Below are 21,242 nucleotides of genomic sequence, written 5' to 3'. Positions count from 1 at the left end.
TGTACTTGAATTGTAAGGAGGACTGACATAGCTGAGGAATGAGCACCTGTATGTTCGATGCATTTCTAACAGACGAATCATCTGGGTTCTCAGGTCACAGGAAGCTAGAAGGAGGATACATATTGCTAGGGATAGGTACACGTATAGTGACAAGATGTCACACATAAAATCAGGACAAGAGGAAAGTGAGAGGAAAGGTATAAAAGGCAGTAACAACAAGGCAGTAAGTAACGCACTGCATGGTCATTTAGTGGAAGGGTGAGAAGCTGTGCACACCTTAGCGAGTCCTGAAGGCATCACTTAATTGGAGCTTGGTACATTTTTGACATTTACAAAGATGACCTTGAGATATCATGAAGGGTAAGGAGAAATGCAGTTATGGTTTCCAAAGGCCCACTGTGAGCTAGGCGTTGTGCTGGGTGTCTTCATTCACACAGTTAATCTCCAGATACCGTGGGGTAGGTGCTATTGATACAGTTGTGTGGAAGAGAAATCTGAGGTTCTGAGAGTTTAAGGAACCTGTCCAAGGCTACCGAGTGACAAATGGCAGAGCCAATAAATAAATCCCAAAATCTTATCTGTGATTTTTTTCCCCTAACCCTATCTAATATACAGTCCTATACCTGGCCAAAATCTCCCTAACACTCTCTCCACTTTACTTCTTTTCTATAGCACTTAGCATTATCTGAAACACATGCGCATATAAATATATATGCGCATATATAGAGACACACACACACACCTATGTATATGTATTTATTGTCTGCCTGGCACTTGGCAGGTGCTCATCAGCTATTTGTTGAATGAGTGAATATCTGACATCAAAGTTCGTGTATCTTTCAAGATATCACAGGGCCCTGTTCATACACACTGTTTAAGAAAGTGAGGATATGTGGAATATAATTTAGCAATCTTCAAAACCAAGTCATACTGGCTTGCTAGAGCTAATCATTAGTCTCTCTTCCCACCTCTGAGTTCAGTGACATCACATTCTTTCTTGAAACTGGCCATCATGGGGATATTTACACCATGGAAATTGGCAAACACATAGTGTTTTATGTTTTCTGGAAAGCTAGTTGTGAAACGCCTTTTAACACACCACTGTATGGTTCCATTAAAAAGGTATTTGGTGTCTGAAGATGTAAAAATTTATCCAGAAAAAGATTACCTTTTCTCCATCAAGACTGGAAAACACAAGTGGATTGAAATTGTCTAAATCTGTCTTCTCTCCATAAGACTCACTTACAGGTTCTGGTGGCCTCTGAACAATTTTCAAATTATTTTGATTTTTTTTAAGTTAGTTCTGAGCTTCTTTATATGAACGACAACCAACTAATCAATAAATATGGCACCTGGATTGAAGAGGCAAAAAAAAACAAATGAGTAGACTGGATAAGTAGGAAGGGAAACTTCTGTTGACTGTGCAGGGCTCTGTGCTTTTACATAAGCTGACTTGTTACTTCTCACAACTACCCTCCAAGTTCACCATGTTAGCGCCACTTTTCAGATGTGACAATGAATTGGAAGAAAGGAGAAGAGAAAACTTCCCTGGATCACCTTCTGTCCTCCTTTATGTTGAAATGAAAATTTCCCTTAAATTACCACCTGGCTTTTAGGCACAAGAAAACATCTGGTTTAATTACAGTGAATTTACCTGAACTTACTGACAAGAAGCACAGTTAAAATTAGCAATTTTAGTGCGCTTTTTTTAAAGAGAATGAAATTATAAAGTAATTAACCTTTGTTGTAGAACTCTGTCAAAAGGATGGAAAGTTCCGTGCTGTTACATAGAAGAAGAAATGAAATTGTGGAACGGGAATATGTGGATTCATTAAAGAATTATAAAAAAAAATGAAGGGTAAAGTGACACAGAATTAGAAGATAAGGCAAAAAAGGAATCTTTCCCCCAGAAGTCGTTTCACAATGAGAGAGAGGAAAAAAAACCAAAACAAAACCCGGATGAATCAAAAGAAAATTAGTTTGCTTCATTGAAAAGGACTTCTTGACCTGTGAAGTGGTTATGTGGTGTGGTAAAAAGAACATTGACCCGGGGCTAAGACATGCTGGCTTTGCCACTAACAGGTGGCGTGACTGCCCTTCAGCCTTTCTGAACCCACACGTCCACCAGGTGCTAGAAGAAGGAGGTGATTCAGAAAATACTTTGGAGACAGAAGGATCTGAGCTCTGTCCAGGCTCCATTCACTACTTTGTTATGCAACCTTGGTTAAATTACTTGCATTCTGTACACTTGGGTGCCCCCATCTGTAAAATGGGGATGACAATCCCACTGGCCTCTTGAAAGTGTACACATGAAAGTCTACTATATGTAAAGCACTTAACTTTCTTTCTGTCAAGATCAATACTAAGTGATGTGTGGCCAGTATCAGACACGGCAGACAGATTTTTAATCAAGGGTGTATAACTAGGAAAAACCGAATCAGGAATCTGTGCAAAATTTCTGTTAGTCTTGGGCAAGGGACTATATTAAAATAACCTATAGTACGTCTATAATCTCGATTTCAAACCTCTCACTCTGATCCTATAAGTGAATGAGAGCAGTAGTGTTCCGGTAAAATTTTATTTACAAAACAAGCAGCTGGTTGGATTTGGCTGAAGCCATAGTTTGCTGACCCTTGATCCACACTCATTCCCCTAATTATTTCCTCCAGTCTCTTGGCTTTAGAATCCATCCATATGCTAAAGATTTCCCCAATTGATATTTCCAGGCAAGACTCTCTGTTGCCCTCCAGAGTCACACTGCCCATTCAACCTCTCCACCTGGATGGCTAATGGCCTCTGGAATTAAACAGATCCGGAGCTGACCTCCTCATCATCCCTCAAGCACCGCCAATCTCATTCTTCCCACAGCCTTCTCCATCTCTGTTAATGGCGACTCCAGTTTACTAGTGGCTTGAGTCAAACACCGTGATTCCTCACTTTTATCACTCCCAAGTTCCTGCATTGTACAACTCCAGGGAACACCCTTCACCCTGTATTCTCTATGATTGGTGCCCCCTTGCTTTGTGCGAAGCAGCAGCCCTGCTCTCTCCAAAGATCCTATCTATCGACACATTCTCTTTGCTCATCCTTCAATATGTATATGACTGACGAGGGCTGAAGGCAAGGGTGGGCCATGGAGCTGGTGGATGGGAGTGGAGGATGGGGAGATCTCAATGTTGTGGGCTTCTTTATATGCCAGTCCTCAGAGCAGAAGAGAGCTCTCACTCCAAGCCTACATGTGAATAAATAAGGATATAAATAAGGAAAGGAGAGGGAGTTAATGAAAGATTCTCCTTAGGAAGAGACAATCCAGTTAAAGAAAGGGACATTGTTGGGACTACATCAAACTAAAAAGCTTTTGCACAGCAAAGGAAACCATCAACAAAACAAAAAGACAACCTAACAATTGGGAGAAGATTTTTGCAAACCGTATATCAGATAAGGGGTTAATATCCAAAATATACAAAGAACTCGTACATCTCAACAACAAAAAAACCAACAACCCAATTAAAAAATGGGCAAAAGATCTGAACAAAGATGTCTCCAAAGAAGATATACGACCACCAACAGGCCCATGAAAAGATGTTCAACATCATTAGCTATCAGGGAAATGCAAATCAAAACTACAATGAGGTATCACCTCACTCTGGGCAGAATGGCTATAATTAACAAGACAGGAAACAACAAGTGTTGGAGAGGATGTGGAGAGAAGGGAACCCTCATACACTGCTGGTGGGAGTGCAAACTGGTACAGCCTCTATGGAAAGCAGTATGGAGTATCCCCAGAAAATTAAGAATAGATCTACCATATGATCCAGCTATTCCACTGCTAAGTATTTATCCAAAGAACTTGAAAACGCAAATGCATAAAGATACATGCACCCCTATGTTCATTGCAGCATTATTCACAATAGCCAAGACTTGGAAGCAACGTAGGTGCCCATCAAGGGACGAATGGATAAAGAAGATGTATATATACATAATGGAATACTACTTAGCCATAAGAAATGATGAAATCCAGCCATTTGTGACAACATGGATGGAACTTGAGGGTATCATGCTAAGTGAAATAAGTCAGAGGGAGAAAGTCAAATACCATATGATCTCACTAATAAGTAGAAGATAAAAACAACGACAAACAAACATATAGCAACAGAAATTGGATTGGTGCTTACCATAGGGGAGGCGGGGTTGAGGGAGGGCAAAAGGGGTGATTAGGCTCACATGTGAGGGGATGCACTATAATTGGTTTTTGGGTGGTGAACATGATGTAATCTACACAGAATTTGAAATATATTATGATGTACATCTGAAAGCTATATAATGTTATAATCCAATGTTACTGCAATAAAAAATAAATAAATAATAATAAAAAAAAGAAAGGGACATTGTTCCAGGTAACTTCAGGCTGCCCCGCAAAACAGCAAAAAAGTCCACTCACCAAAAAGAAGCTTTCTGCTGCCTAGTTATTTCCTTTCCCTAACCTTCCTCTTCGCCAACCCCCACTCCCAGCCAAGCAGACTCCTCATCTGGCCAAGTAATGGATGAGTATATTTAATCATTTCCTTTCCCTCTGGGTTAGAAATGTTTAAAACAGGGACTCATGTAATCATTAACAGAACACATTTTGACCCACCAAACTAGACCACCCCGTACCACCTCTTGTAAAGTTGCATAAAGAAAGTTTACCAGATGAAACCAGGTTTCCATTCTTATTGAAGGGGAGTAATCTGATAGTGCAAAGCAAATGTCCTCTAAGCATCACGGCAAGAAACAAGATTTAAAAACAGAAGCAGACGCTAATCTGCATTCTCAACAGGACAGATGAATAAACCCTGAGGTGGAACATATTCATGGAATGGAAGTTAATAACGTGAAGACATTAGTTCTCCCAGGTAGATATTTGTAAAAGTGTTTAGCACTGTTTATTATATTTATTATTTTTATTTAATAATAAACCCTATAGTATTTAGGGATGTATGTTTAAGGAGTAAAAACTATAATGAAGAACAAGGTCATGATTATTATGAAGTTAAGAAAGTGGTTACCTTTGGAGGGTATGAGGTTGACTATTAATAAATTAATGAGATGTCTGTTTTATACACTTGTATGGTGGTTATTTCACAATAGAAAGGAAAATATGAGGATACTAAATGTCCTTTTATACCAATAAATTTGATATTTAGGGGATACAGAAAAATTCCTAGTGAAATATAAATTTAAAGGCATGACTCAAAGAAGAAAACCATATAATTCTACAACAATTAGAGAAATCGAATCAGTAATTTAAACTTTTCCGACAAATAAAACACCAGTCCCAGATGGTCTTACAAATGCGGTCAGACAAACACTCAAGGCACTGGTAACCCAAGTCTTACATCTGCACTTTCATAGAGCAGAAACAGAAGGTACACGCCTCTTCTCATTTTGTGCCTCCAGTGTAACCTTGATATCAAAACCAGAAAGGCTTACTATGAGGAAAAGGATAATTAGATACAAATATCCCAAACAAAATATCAGCAAACAGTCCAGCACTGTATATAGCTATGAAAAAAATAGTTTATTTCAGGAAATCAATATTAGTCCAACAGTAGCAAATCCATTAATGTAATTCACTACATTAACAAACTAAGAGAGGGACAAAAACATATCGTGACTACAATAGATACAGAAAAAGCATCGCTTAAAGCTCAGCATGATTTAAAAAGAAATTGTCCTTGTATACCAGGAATGAAAAAGATCTTCTTATCCTGATAAAGAGTAACTATAAGAAACCTGAAAACACCATTCTCAAGGATGAAATAATAAAATCATTTTCTTTAAAATTGGAAAAAACACAGATGCTTATCATTCTCTCTACCAAATATTGTACTGGTGGCTCTGGTTGAAGACAAGAAAATTAAATAAAGAGTTATATAGATTAGAAAAGAACAAAACTGCTATTCACTGCGCATGCTATGGTTATTTTCATAGATAATCCAAAGAAATTTGGACACAAATTATTAGAATTAATAAGAGAATATAGCGTGTTTGCCAAAGAAGTCAACATTAAAAAGTCAATTTCATTTCCAGTCACCTAACAAGCATGTGGTAATTTTTAAAAATATACTATTTACAATAGCAACAAAAATATATAGTATTTAGGACTAAATGTAACAAAAGTTTTCAAGATGTACAGTATTTATAAATGTATGAGGCACTGAAAAACATTAAAGATCTAAATAAGAGATATGCCATGTTTATAAATTGGAAAACTCAATATTATAAAGACATAATATATAAAGACATAAATTATCTCCCAATTGATCTATAATTCATGCAGTTTTGATATAAAAATCAGACATTTTTTGAAAATTTACAAGCTAGTCGTAAAGTGTACATGCAAGGAAAATAGGCAAGAATAGCTAAGATAGTGGTATTATGGTATTGACACAGGGATAGTCTAATAGAACTATTGAACAAAATAGAGACAACGTAGAAATAGACCTGTACATCTGTGGAAATGTGACGGAAGGCAAAGGCAGCATGGCAGATCACTTGAGTCAATAAAATTTTTTTTCATTAAGTGGTACTGGGATGGGGAGGAAGAATTGAAACTGGATCCCTACCTCACACTATACATGAAAGCACAATTGCAGATGAGTTGAAGACATTTTATAAAAGGCATAACTTTAAAACTGTTTGAAGAAAATCTAAGAGAATATTCTTATGACCTTAGGGTACAGAAAGGATTTCTTAAAGAAGAATAAGAGGCATCTAAATACTAAATTTGCTAATATTTTGTTTGCATTTATTATTTTTGTTTGAGTTTATCTGGCCCTGAGATAAGCATTCACATGCAAGTAGTTTGTTTAGGAGATGGTCCAGGCCACACTGATAAGGAAGTGAGGAAGAGAGTCAGGGAAGGGGAAGAAGCCAATACAAGGTGTGTTATCAAGAAAATTACCATGTGAATAACTGGGTTTTAGAACAGTGCCACTCCGAATGTGATCCAGGGACCAGCATAGACTCAGGAAGTCTTTCTGGTCCATGACAAGATAATTACAGAAACAGAGAATAAGTCTTTAAAAGGGAGGAGCTTGCATTTTCTGTTTTTTTATTTCACTTTTACTTTTTGAGTTTACTTTCCTATTACTCATTTTTTTTTGTACTTTATGATAATATTGATCCACAGTGGGTTGGAAATAACTAAGATTTCAGTATTTGAGCTAGTTTGAGAAGTATTAATAGAAAATGTCTCAGAGTGAATGCAACCGAGTGATAAGGACTAGGATATTCATCCATTACCTTTCTTTTCATTGTCTTTCTTTACTTGAAGGAGTTTTGGGGCATTAACTCTGGCACTTCTTGCTTGCTCTGTGTGGAGACCAGGTTTGCTTTCACAGCCTTCAGTAGAGCAGCAAGTGTTTTACTGAAGGGTTAGTATATGGGTGGGGCACCAACAGGATCCGCCACTAAGTCTTTTTTCCCCCAGCTTTATTGAGGTGTTATTGATAAATAAAACTGTATATTTAAGATGTACAACATGATGATTTGATATACATATACATTGTGAAATGATTACCACAATTAAGTTATTAAGTCTTTCTTTCTCCCATGCAAAAAAAGAAAAACTCTGATAGATTTGACTACAAGTTTAAGAACTGTGTATTTATCCAAAGGTGATATAAAAAGAAAAGGAAGACACAAACTGAGAGATTTTTATAACACATATAGCCAATAAAAGGATCAATAACAAAGATATGCAAAGAACTTCTACAAATCAATAAGAAAAGGACAATAATGCCCAAGAAACAGTAGAAGATGCTCAGCCTCTTTAGCAAATAGGTAACAGCAAATTAAACCTCAATGAAGGATCATTGCACACTTACTGGATCATCTGGAATTTACAAACCTGACAATACCACGTGTTTGTAAGGATGTAGAGATGTGGGAACCTTTAGAACGTTGCTGAAGGGAGTATAAATTGCTATCACCACTTTTGAAATTAATTTGGCATTGCTCATAGAACTGAAGATATATATGCCCTTAGTCTACCAATCCCATTCCTACGTGTACCTTAATGAAATCTTGTATATGTTCAAGTGAATGTACAAAAATATTCATAGGAGCAGTGCTCTAAGATAGCCCCACTGGGAAACAGCTTTAATGTATATCTATAGTAGATGGTAAAATAAATAAGACTATATTCATAAAATGGAGATGAATGAAATACAACTACATGTGTCGACATGGATGAATCTCAAAACAATGTTGAGTGACACATGCAAATTGCACAATACAAACACACAATTCCATGTATATGTAAAGAAAACCAGGAAAAACTAAATGGTATTTTGTCTTGGGATACATGTATATATTTATAACTGCAAATAAATATAAAGAGAATGACTAATGTAAAATTCGGGATAGTATACGATTTTTTTTTTTTTGGTGAGGGAAGAGAGAAGTCAACTGTGTGGGCACACAGGATGCTTCAATGATACAGTGATGTTTTATCTCTGAGAGTGGATAGCGGGTATATGTGTGTTCATTTCATAATTATTCTTTAAGCTGTGCATTTATTACATATACTTTTGTCTCATATGTTTTATAAGAAAAACTTTTTAATATAATGTAAAAATAATATAAGCAAAAGTAAGGAAGTCCTAGGAATACAATTTTTAAGAAATTTTAAAAAAATATCTTTTTCAACAGAGGGAGCTAAAAAGAAACATTAATAAATAAAGATTATACAGTATTACTGGTAGGAGTATGCATTATAAAAAGGTGTCATTTGCCCCCCAAAGAAGTGAAGAATGCAACTGAAATAAAAATTTTGGTGGCACATTTTTGAAGTTTCATAAAATTATTCCAAATTTCTTCTGTAAGAATAAAAGAACAGTGGTAGCCCAGAAAACTTTGCAAATGAAGAACAATAAAAGAAAAGGACTTGTTCTATTGAATATCAGAGCATGTTATATCAACACAACAGAGAGATACTGTCAGAGTAGAAGTTATGACTCAATGAAATAGAACAGAAAGCCACACAACATATGCCAGGATGTATAATAATTTAACATGGTAATAAAGTGGCATTTTCAATCACTGGAGGAAGTTCTGACTTAGTCAATTGATTTTCTTAAGCAAACTGTAAAGAACTATAGTTAGATTTCCACTTTGTACAATATGTAAGATAGATTCCAGATGGATTAAAGTGTCAGCATCTCTGTATTCAGCTTGCGTTCCACTTCTCAGTGAATAAACCTTCTCTACTCTTCCCAAATTCCTGAGGAAACTCCTCCTCCACTGCACTTTTGGTAGATGGTTTTACCCTCTCTTCTCAAGAAAATGGAGGCATTAGGACAGCTGAACTCCCCCTCCAGATCATCTGCACGTTTCTTTCCTCTCCTATCTTACAGAGGAGAAAGTACTTTCTTTCCACCTGCCCTGCTCCTGCCTTTTAAGGACCCTGCCAATGTCAGTTATTCTCTCTCTCTTTCCCACCTTTCTACCTCTTACTTCAGTTTTAGATTTTTCCCGTCTTTGGGAGAGGGCACTACTTAGGTTCCATGTGTCATCCCTTCTTCTTCTTGCATTCCCCTCCCTTTCACAGCCAAAATAGTTTACTTGTCTCAGCACAATCCCTCCCCTTCCACTCTCATCCCCACCCACTGCAGGATGACTTGTGACACCAACGTTCTCCCTAAATTACTCTTGCTCGGGTCACAAGTGACCTTGAAGACGCTAAATTCAATGGGGAGACATACGGTCGCATATTACTTGACTACTCAGCCACATCTGTTGCTGTTAAGCAGTCCCTTCTTGATCCTCCCTTGTCTGCTTCAATCACAGCTCACTTTTTTGGTTTTCTGGTTGTTTCTCTGAACATGGCCTCCCAGTTTCTCCATTTCCTTGTTTTATCCTAATTGTTAAGATTGGAGTTCCTCTTGTTTTAGTCCTAGACCTGCTTTTTTTTTTTCTGTGTTTTCTCCCCAAATCCCTCCAGTTGTGGGTCCTTCTAGTTGTGGCACGTGGGATACTGCCCCAGTGTGGCCCAATGAGTGGTGCCATGTCTACACTCAGGATCCAAGTCAGCGAAACCCCGGGCCGCCAAAGCGGAGCCAACCACTCGGCCGGGGGGACGGCCCCTAGACCTGCTTTTTTTGTTCCGCTCTACACTCTTGCTACAAGATCTATTCCCTGCCCATGGTTTCAATTTCTAAACATTGATCTCAGTCTCATATATCCAGTTACTACTCAACATCACCACTTGGGTGTTTGACACACACTTCAAATGAAGTATGGCAAAAACTGAGCTCACCAGCTTCCTTTCCAAAACTAGTCCTCTTCTAGGCTCCCTCTCTGTGAACAACTCTCTGATCCACCCCAGTTGTATAAAACAGAAGATCTGGGAGCTTCCCTGACACATCTCTTCCCCCCTTCACCCTTATCCATCACCACCAAATCATGTTAGTTTGGCACCCTCAAATCTCCTACACAGCCTGCTCTCTTCTCTACTACCATTGCCCTAGTCCAAGCTACCATCTTTTCTCCCCAGGGTGGTATTTCTGCTTCCCCTCTGGCCCTCACAATGGTGTTCATCACACTTCAACATCCATTCGCCACCCTTTTGCCCTAGGAACTTCTGTTTATCCATCAACTCTCACTTATTTTCCACGTATTATCCTGACTTGCCAGACTAGATTTTTTCTACTTGTTATAATTCTCCCAACACCTTGTGCCTTTACCTCAAAGTCCTGGTAACAACTTAAGAAAATTAATTAGGAGTGTAATTATTTATTTAATGTCTGTCTCCCTTTCCAGAATACAAGCTTTATCAAGAATTTGACTATATCTTTCTCTGTCACTGGTGTACCCCTCGTGTCCACCACAGTCCCTTGGTCATATTAAATATCCAACAAACATTTGTGGAAACAATTAGTGGATAAGGAGAAGCAATAAGAGATCTGACTACTTAGAAGCTCCTACACACCTAAAAGATTTAAAAAGCAAATGAAAAAACTGGCAAAAATTTTTGTAACCTATGCAAAAAAGCTATGTCCTTAAAAACAATTATAATTACAAACCCATAAGACAACGATGAGCAAAAATGAAGAGCCATACAGGAAAATGAGCACAGGGTATAGAGAGCATGTTCATAAAAGAATCGATGCAAATGGCCAATTAAACAGAGAAACAAATCTGCACTCTCCAGCATTTTAAAAAAGATACACACACGTACACTTAATTTTTTAAATAGTCAGTGTTGGCAAGGATTAGAAATAGGCATATTCTTCTGATGGGGAGCCAAGAATGGTAGAAACTTTCTGGAAGACAATCTAGTAATATGTGTCAAAAGCATTAAAAGTAAAGTATTCATCTACTTTGGCCCAATAAATTAATTTCCAAGAATTTATCTTAGGGACATCAGCAGAGTTGCATGCAAATACTTATTTATAAGAATGCTCATTGCAGTGTTACTCATAATCGTAAAGAATTCAAGCCAACTTTAATGCCCAATAATAAAGGATTGGTGACTGTAGTGGGTCGTATCCTGCTCTGAGCAGCCATTAAAATGCATGGCCCCAAAGAGCTCTTAAGGATTTTTTTTTAATCTGTGATTTATTTAGCGATAAAAGAAGGTCACAACACAACATACACAGTAGGAGTTTACTTTTTAAAATTAAAATATACATATGCATAGGCATAAAAATACCGGAAAAATATCTGCAGTTATGGGGATTATGAATGATTTTGTTTTCTTTTTTTAACCTTTTTGTATAGTCTTAATATTCAACAGATTCTGTGTATCATGTCCATAATGACAAAAACTAAATATGTTTTAATTTAACAATAGGGAACTGATTGCAACATATGGTCACGGCTAAATCTAGAGAGGCATAGCGTGATGATTAAGAGTATATGCTTTGAAGCTCACAGACAGGTGTTCAGCTCCCTCTTTACAACTTAAGAGCCATATGACCTTGAGCAAGTTATTTAATTCTCTTAGCCTCGGTTCTCTATCAGCTCAATGGAGAAAATACATACTGGGCAGAGCTGTTCTGTCACTTAGATGAGGTAATATATGTAAAATTCTGGTCAAAGAGTAAGCGCTTAGTAAAAATACCTGCTTTTCTAATGCCAAAATATAAATAGATCAGGTAACGATTTACATGAATTCATGATTTTTTAGGAGGTTATAACTGGAAGTCTGGGGAATCATTCATTGTATGGTTCAGCATCCTCCAGACTGTCATAATGATGGTGGAATCCAGCAGGAGGATGCTGGCCGGAAGACTGACCTGGGTATAGAAGCAGTCCAGGAAGGGTTTTGCTCATTAGGGCAAAATGCTGGCGTAGGTCATTTATTCACCTATTTGCCCAAACAGCAAATGGTTATTAAAGGTCTACCATGTGCCAGGCATTGGCAACTCAGCAGTGAGACGAACTAGCTGCTTTCTTGGAGTGAGGCAAGCTTCTTCTAATTGGATTGAGGTTTCAAGGCATATTGTACCTGCTGTATTCAGGAATTAGGAAACTGAGGGAGCACTTCCTGTAGCTGGAAAAATGTTGGAAGGGTTAGGAAAACGATAGCGAAACTCACTTTTCTTTCCTCAAATAGCGATCCCAAGGAAAGAAGCTACTTCCAAAATCCCACCTGCTGGCAGGTCTGAGGCCTACTGATGCCCTCCCTACCTTGGTCAGGTTTAGTTCAAGAACAAACTTGCTCAGCCTGCAAATGAAAAGCCATTGGCCTTCCAGGAGAGGGGTTAGCAAACTACGGCCCATGGGTCAACTCCAGCCTATTGCCTGTTTTTAGAAATTAAGTTTTATCAGAATGCGGCCTCACCCATTCATTTACTGATTGTCTACGACTGTTTTGTGCTACAAGCACAAAGTTGAGTAACTGCTACAGGGACTGTATGGCCCATAGAGCCTAAAATGTTTATTATTTGATCCTTTATAGGAAGACTTCTCCGACTCCTATTCTAGGTCAATGGAGCTGGAGAAATGAGATAGAAGGTACCATTAAGTTCCTAACTTTTCCGTTCTGTAGTTCCAGGAGCTGTTCCTCTAGAATCCATCCAAGGGGGGCCCTTTGAGGAGAAGATCTACATCCAGTGGAAACCTCCCAATGAGACCAATGGGGTCATCACACTCTATGAGGTAAAGTGGTCCCTTTTGCTATATCAGCTGCCTTGGCTTTTTCAATTGACTTCAGCTGGAAGTTGGTGAATACCTACTGTGTGCAAAGCTCTATTGAGGACATGGAGGTGAGTGAGACTCAACTTACCAAAAGGTTTCTGACAATACAGTGAGAGGAAAACATAAGGGTGTACTGTTGAGGTGTCTTCATGGCCCCAGTGACAAAGACAATTGGACATGCCATGCACTGAGGTGACTTTTGATCTCTTCAGCAAAGGGGTCAGGACTCAGGGAGTCAGATTACCCCAGTTTGCCTGCGAAGACCCAGGCCTGGCAAACAGTAGTTACAGTTCATCTGGAAAACCGCAATTCTCACATGATGTGAGTCCTACCCATATCAGTCCCTGGGCTTCCAAAAGAATCCCAGTGTCATTCTCTACCCTGGGGGTACATGATCCTTGAGCTCTCACATTGCAGCACGAGAGGTACTCTCACAGTATAAGAGGTGCTCATACTGTGGCCAAGGCATATGTTTTTGTCACCTAGGTGATGGAATCAAAAGCTCCCCTCCCAGGATTAGCAGAGCCTTATCATATCCTCAGGCAGGAATGCACCCATCAAGCCAGCACAACGTGGCTTCCTGAAAACTTGCAAAATTAGAACAAATTGCTCTAATTCATTGCAAAACAAAACCAAACAAACAGAAAAACAATAAGGCTGACATCACTAAATTCTAGCATTGGGATGTGAACAAGATTTACTCTCCTTTCACCCCTTATAACCTGAGACACCAGGAGACTGAGATATAGGCTACAATATAAAAACACAGCAATGCATGGGAAGGGCACGGAAGCCAAAGCTGGACAAATGGAATCTAGTATCTTAGTAGTTCTACCATAGTCTCAAATGACTTTTGGCAAGTTCTTCCTCTCTCCAAGCCTCAGTTTCCTCATCTGTAAAATGGGGGTGGTAATCACCGCTTCAGGGTTCCTCTAGGGAGTCTGAGGGGGAGAGGATACAAACATTTCCAGGCTGAAATGCACTACAACCCCATGGAGGAACTTAAGACACAGAGCGCTCATGGAGACACGTACACCTATTGAGGGTAGGCTTGGGGAAGAACATCTCTGCCATAAGGGAGGATGAGCTCTGGGAAGAAAGTCAAGGAGTACTTGAGGAGAGAACAACATTCATGGTTAATCTGATGGACACAGAAGCTCTATAGAGAGACCTGGATGGACCTCAGAGCTCTCTGAGGGAGGAGAAAACTATGCATCATGTACAAAGTCTTTGAGAAAATACCTTCAGAAAACGCCTTGTCACTAGATCCAGCCTTCCTCAGAAGAGCTAGCATCTCCATTTTAGAAATTGTAGGGAGCTTGGTGAAGCTCTTAGGGTCAGCACATGGAAGGAGGGAGCAGACATCCAACCCCACCATTTATGAGCCATCTTGGGCCACAGGGTTGGGAGAAGCTTCTTTCTCGAGGATGCTGCTAGAGGAAGGATGGTACTCATACTGATAGACCTTGTCTAGGATGTTTTCAAAACCTTTTCAGGGAAGTGAGGGACTGGAAACTCAACTGAAACAATCATTTCAAAGCTACATGCTGTTCTTTGTAAAGCAGAGGCCACAATTATACACACACAAATGAAATCAAGATCTATTGTGTGCGGCAACCTGTTCTTTGTAAAGCAGAGGGAAAGGACTCACAATTTAGAGAGTTTGGTTGTTTGGTACTGTTATACAAATGGCTCTCTATGTCAGATATTCAAGAACTTTGGAATTCACAGGCCAGTAATACTTCAAAAGGTTTGAGGGAACCAACATGGAATACTTCACTATCTTTTATTAGCATCATTTCATAAAAGACATAATTTCAAAAATGTAGCTAGGACAAAATTTCAGAATAAAAGGCATTCCTTCAAATTGAAATGTAGACTTATGAATAACTCATGACAGCCTCCTTATGTTTATTCATTTTGCCTTGAGTTGATGACAACTTGTCTTGAAAAGACCCTGGTCCTTGTACCTACCTGCTCTTGGAAACCACTAATCTAGGCCATTTTGCAGGCAGAGTCACATGTGGGCACAGACGTCTTCCTGGGGATCAATATACCTCTTCCTCTAACAGGATTATGCACTGGACTGGGAGAGGAAACTCTTGACTGCTATTCCAGGATAAGCAAAAAGAAATATAGAGAGAACAAGGATGCAAACACAAGTGTGAGTTAGACACCCTGTTTGAGCAATAGCTTCCTGAAGTTGAGGCATTGTTATATGATACACACTCTGGAGCTCTGGGTGCAAAGGTGGGCACAGATTGGGACAATGCACCTTTCTTCTCACTTTTATGTGAACTCAGTGCCTTGTGGATTTTCGAAGATGCCAGGGATGTTGGCATTCCCAGGATGGATTCTACTGGAAACAGCTATGGTGAGACATCTTCAAGTAGCTTCTTGGCTGCTACTTGGGTTCTGATGACAGAGACCCAGAGCTAGAAAGCTGAAATTGACTGATTTACTTGTGGGCATTTGAGGCTGCCTTCTGGGAACATGTCAAAATCCTTGGATGAAGCTGTGAAGGGAGCTAAGGTTGTGGACTTAGGCCATAAACATGGCTGTGACACCATGTGTATCACATGCTGGCAAGGCCTCAGAAGTTAAGAATGTTGACTTTTGAGATCAGACAGCTTAGTTCTGAATCCCAGCTCTGCCACTTTCTTGCTGTGTAACCTTGGGTATATTATGTAACCTCTCATTTAAATTTATTTATAAACATAAATATATGTTTAGTACTGTATTTGGCATTTAGAAATAGCATTAATAAATGTTAGCTCTTATCATTACATAAAAATGAGGAAATTAAGACTCAGAGTGATGAAGTGAAAAGACCAAGGTGATCCAGCCAATATGGCCAATTCATGAGTCCTGAATATAAGTGTGGATGTCTTGCCCCTTACGCAGTGTGGTCCGTGGACCAGCAGCATCAACATTACCTGGGATCTGAATAGAAATACAGCATCTCAAGACCTGCCAGACCGCCTGAATCAGAGTCCCCATTTTAACAAGATCCCTGGGTGATTCATATGGGCATTAATGTTTGAGGAGCACCGCTCTAGACCACATTACCCTTTAGAAAGTTTGAGCACTTGACAAGAGAGTGTGTCCTCCTGAGCAGAGACAGGACGTCCCCTCCACGCTGCTCTCAACCCAATTCTGCCCCAGACAGTAAGCAGGAGACTTTGCTTTTAAAGACATTTATAACAGAATATGTGTTTATGAGGCAATTTCCAAATTTAATTAGATGAAACCAATTGGATTTTTTAAATTAGGTTCTGGTTGTAATTCCTAGAGAGAAATCCATAAATTACAAATCACCCTCTTCTGGTCTCAAAAAGTGTATTTTGTGACCAAGAAAAATAAGGTAACACAAATGGAAGAGAAATTCAGGATTGTCTGTAGCTTCCTATGTACAACCTTGGACTCAGCAAAGACAAAATCCAAAAAAAAAGAGGGAGGAGCATTATGACAAAATATTGTAAATATTGTTAAATGCAGCAGGTCCAGGTAGTATGTAGAATGTTAAGATTAAATTTCCTTCCCCATGAGTCCAAGTTACAACCCCTGGGTCTGTCCTTGACAATTCTGCCCCCCAAAATCTGAGCGGCTTGAAGTCTCATTCTGTCTCTGGCTTCAGTCGCCTCTTTGTAACATGAAGGTGTCAGACTGTCCCATGCTTCAACTAGGTAAGAATCAAGAGAAAACAAATCCATGTCAAACCTACAAAATCAGAGGGTTTGGAGTTGCTTTGCCGTGAAAACCTTTCCTGTGACCAGAGGCTTCGAAGGTAAAGCAGTGATGACACCTGAAGAAAAACAGCTAGTGCAAAGCCCCTGGGATGGGAATGACTTTGACACGTTTGACAAATAGCAAGGAGGCCAGAGTGATGAAGCTTTGTGAGCCTGGAGGACAGTGGGGAGACCATGGGGGAAGTGGGTGGGCAGGTCAGGTTAGGCAGGACTCCTAGAGTTTGTGTTCTATCCTAAGAAGAATGGAAAGCCCTTGGAGCACTTTAAGCAGAGGAATGAAGGAATTAGATTTATGTTATTAAAAGATCACCTGGCTGTTGTGTGGCTAATGGGCTGTGGGTATACAAACATCTTGGGGACATCTGGGAAATGTAACAAAGACAAGGACACTTCTATCATCTATGATATTGCAATGAGTGCTCAGCTATTTATTGGAAAATCTTGTACCCGGGTAGAAGATATGAAAACTTTGTCACATCTGCCTCTTTCCTGCTGCTAACTCTGACTTTGACACCTTCCTTTCAGTCAGGAGTTCTTATCTTGATGGGCCCCCTGGCACTAGGGACTGTTAGATCCTGGGCCTCCCTTCCCTAAGGGATGGGAGTCTAGCCTTGACCACGATGCCACCCCAAGGCTGTGAAATGGCTTAATTCTCCAGCAGCCATGACCTTTCTCCCTGCCCACTGCAGTGGGAGCTCAGAATGCTCATGAGAGCCCACTGAGGCCAGCTCACCTCCACTGCGACAGGAAGTATTAGGATGAATTAGACCAGGGCCTCAGATCTTCAGGGATTTGCACTTTAGAGGGAATGCAGAATGCACTTTGTGACACTTCCTAACAGAGTGACAGATAGTGTGTAGAGAGAGGTAGCGTCAGAGGCTTCATGCCCACCAGCCCACGGATCAACATCACCTGGGAGCATGTCAGACATGCAGAATTGCAGGCCCCAGACCAGACCCACTGAATCAGAGTCTGTGTTCTATCCAGATCTCCAGATGATTCACGTGCTCATTAAACTGTGAGAACCACTGGTCTAAGAGACATTCTAGAATTTCCTAATCTGGATCTGGAAAGCTCTGCTTGATGCAAACACTGCAGTCCTTGGATGAATAACATGGCCATTGAATGAAAGGAGGATTGTCTCTGCTCACATGGGGTCCAACCAGCTGAGCCTTTTCACAGGGATGTGGAAATCATGCCATTCCTGTAGACTTTTCCAGAGCCCTGCTTGGCTTTGAAGGAGATATCAGGGCTCCCCAGTCAGGGCCTGTATGTGAAGAAGGTTGGTGTGGACTCTCCTGTTCTGATTCAGATCTTGTGAACAACACAGCTCACCAAAAAACAGACCATCCCAACTGCAGACTGGCACTTACAGCCCGAATATGAGGTCACAGGGGAGACAATCCAGCCAAAGAGTTGTCTAAAAACTCCTCGATAAAATCATTCATAGACAAGCTGTTCCGAGTTCATGAAAAACAGTAATCAATATGTGTTTCAATTCAATTAATTGTTCTCATCTCTGTCCAAAAATAAAAATCGCACAGTGTGAAGGAATTGAGCCAGAGGATGTTACACCAGCAACTGGGTTAACGAAGTGTGAAAATATTTAAAATTCAGACATAGGAAGCTTCCCAGTAAGCCTTTCTGTTTAGCAGTCAAAATCACCAAGTTTCTAATTACAGCGTATAAATCTGAGAAGCTTAAAGGGAATGAGAGGACCCTAATGAGGCAAGAATGGGTGTCTTGATTATGCTAGAGTTGATTGACATTTATCTTGCAAGCTATTCTAGGCGCCTGGCGTCCAGAGTTAAATAAAACACAGACTTTGCTTCAATAAAACCAGGCGCTCGTTCGTGTGTGGGAGTGCCTTTAATAGGTGCGATGGGTCAGAGGGTTGTCAATATTGTTCCAGCATACAGATGGTTGGATTTAATCTGAATCAGAAGCACAGGACCCAGAAATCAACATTCCATCAGAGTGCACTGCAAGAAGGCTGGGCACATCTTTTGAGACACACAGGAGTTCTGCACAGGACTGGTGCAGATACCCACTGGTGGGGCGGGGGGAGGGAGGGCAGCTGCCTGGATGAGCTCATGAGCAAGCTCTCAAAGAGAGACACTCAGGAGGTGCCTGGCTAAGTTTGGATGTTGGGACACCCCTTCGTCTTGTCCTTAGAGTTGAATATAATGGCCACTCAGTGCTCACTCATCCCAGGCACACTCATGGCTCTAGTCCACAGAGGAGCAGTGGGGAGGATGGGATGTGGTCTCCATGGGTAGCAGGGAGTGACTAATACAGCCCGAAGCAAGAATTTGCATAATTCAAAGTGTATCTATGTTAATTAGTATACACAATTTGCATAACACAAGTGGCTATTGGGTATAACTTGAGCCAGGCTGTTAACTAGGAAAAAGTTCTTGTTTCTTTTGAATTGTTTAAACCGGAAATGTGAGAATGATCCATTCTGCCCCACCTACTACACATCTAATGCTCTAGAAAATTCAATTGTTTCTCCTGCTGAAATAGACACAGGTTAGGTCACAGGTTAGGTTAGATGGCCCCATCTTCACCACCATCCTGTTCTGAGCATACATCTGATGTCTGGACCCATTTCAGGACCTTTCCTGCCCATCCCCCATCCAGACTTCCTCTATTATGCCTCTCCATGCTGCAGCCAGACAGAGCATCTTAAAAGGTACATCCAGGGGCGGCCTGGCGGCGCAGCAGTTAAGCGCACACGTTCCACTTCTCGGCATCCCGTGGTTTGCCGGTTTGGATCCTGGGTGTGGACATGGCACCACCCAGCACACCATGCTGTGGTAAGTGTCCCACATATACAGCAGAGGAAGATGGGCACAGATGTTAGCTCAGAGCCAATTTTCCTCAGCAAAAGGAGGAGGATTGGCAGCAGTTAGCTCAGGACTAATCTTCCTAAAAAAAAACAAAAGTACGTCCAATGGTGTTGCTTCCCGACTTGGGCTTCATCTAAACTTTAGGGCTCTGAATGACCTGGCCCCTGCCTGTCTTTCTAACTTTATCTCCTGCCTTTCTTCTCATTGCTTCCTGTGTACCAACCCCTCTAGCCTTCTAGCGTTTTCTCAAGCTCACCCAGTTCTTTGCAGCTCCTGTGGCTTTGTGAGCGTCATTCTTTCTGCCTATAACAGCTTTCCCTTAATACTTCTCATTGCTTGCTCCCTCCTATTCTTCACCTCCACGAGGTTTTTTCCTGTGACTGTCGACTTTATCTAGCACTGTCATACCATTTTCGCAACATGCGCTTATTTTGTCGGTGGGCTTTAGTATCATCCAGTGCCCTGTTGGATCCTTAGTCCCGTAATGCTATGGGATATAGGATCATTATTTTATGTCTCTACTTGGCTGGGCCGTGGTGCCCAGATATGAAGTCAGACATTATTCTGGATGTTTCTGTGATGGCGTTTTTGGATGAGATTAACGTTTAAATGGATTTAGAGGAAAGCAGATTGCCCTCCGTATGTGGAGGGGCCTCATCCAATCAGTTGATGGTCTGAATGGAACAAAAGACTGAGCTCCCTTGAGCAAGAGGGAATTCTACCTGCAGACGACCTTCAGACTTGAACTGTGACATTGGCTTTTCCCTACTTCTCTGGTCTGACAGATTTGGGTCTTGGACCTAATACAGGCCATATTTGTTTTTCTTTTCAGTGTGTCCTAAAGGTGTAAAATAGTAGCTTGCACATAGTATATGCTCAATAAATATTCCTCGAGTGACTGTGTGGATTCATGCTTTACTTTACCAAGGAGTAATGGCAGAAGTTTTGTTTAAGTAATTTAGCATTTGCAAACCTGGTTGAACATTGGAATATACCTTGAGAGCCCCCAAAATGTGGACAAATATATAGGTAGGTAGATACATAAATGGATGGATGGATGGATGCCTGGGCCTCACTGCAGTCCAAATAAATCAGAGTCTCTGGGGAAGAGGTTCTATCAATGTGGGTTTTTTTCTAAGTCCCTTGCAAGATTCTCATGTACATCCAGGTTTGGGAGGAAGCACTGCGTAAAATGAATCTGATCAGTCTACTCTGATGGGTTATCCTAGCCAAATAGCTGCTAAGTAAACACACTCTTGACCCCGGCTTCATTCCCACTCTGCCAGAATCCAACTCTATCTGATGTTACACTACAGCCAACTCCCTCATGCACAGGCAGGTGCTAGGTACTAATTTTTTGAGGCTCATATTCAAGAAGCATTGACCTTTTCTCCTTAAGGTTGCTAACCAAACAGTTTGTAGAGTAATTGAATGCGCACAGGGCCGTGTCATT

At 40.4% G+C, this 21,242-nt stretch overlaps 1 protein-coding gene across 1 annotated transcript in view; it reads left to right on the top strand.

Annotated features, from left to right (window-relative positions):
- Window positions 1-21,242, top strand: part of PTPRT (protein tyrosine phosphatase receptor type T) — a 1,006,957-nt gene that overhangs the window by 647,398 nt on the left and 338,317 nt on the right. The window contains exon 9 of the mRNA XM_046677949.1: window positions 13,040-13,149. Coding sequence (XP_046533905.1) covers window positions 13,040-13,149 — 110 coding nt within the window. The remainder of the gene's footprint in view (window positions 1-13,039; window positions 13,150-21,242) is intronic.

This window comes from Equus quagga, chromosome 12 (genome assembly GCF_021613505.1).
Source record: "Equus quagga isolate Etosha38 chromosome 12, UCLA_HA_Equagga_1.0, whole genome shotgun sequence".
Classification (NCBI taxonomy): Eukaryota; Metazoa; Chordata; class Mammalia; order Perissodactyla; family Equidae; genus Equus; species Equus quagga.
Note: the sequence above shows the minus strand (reverse complement) of the source record. Positions and strands in the feature narration are given on the sequence as shown.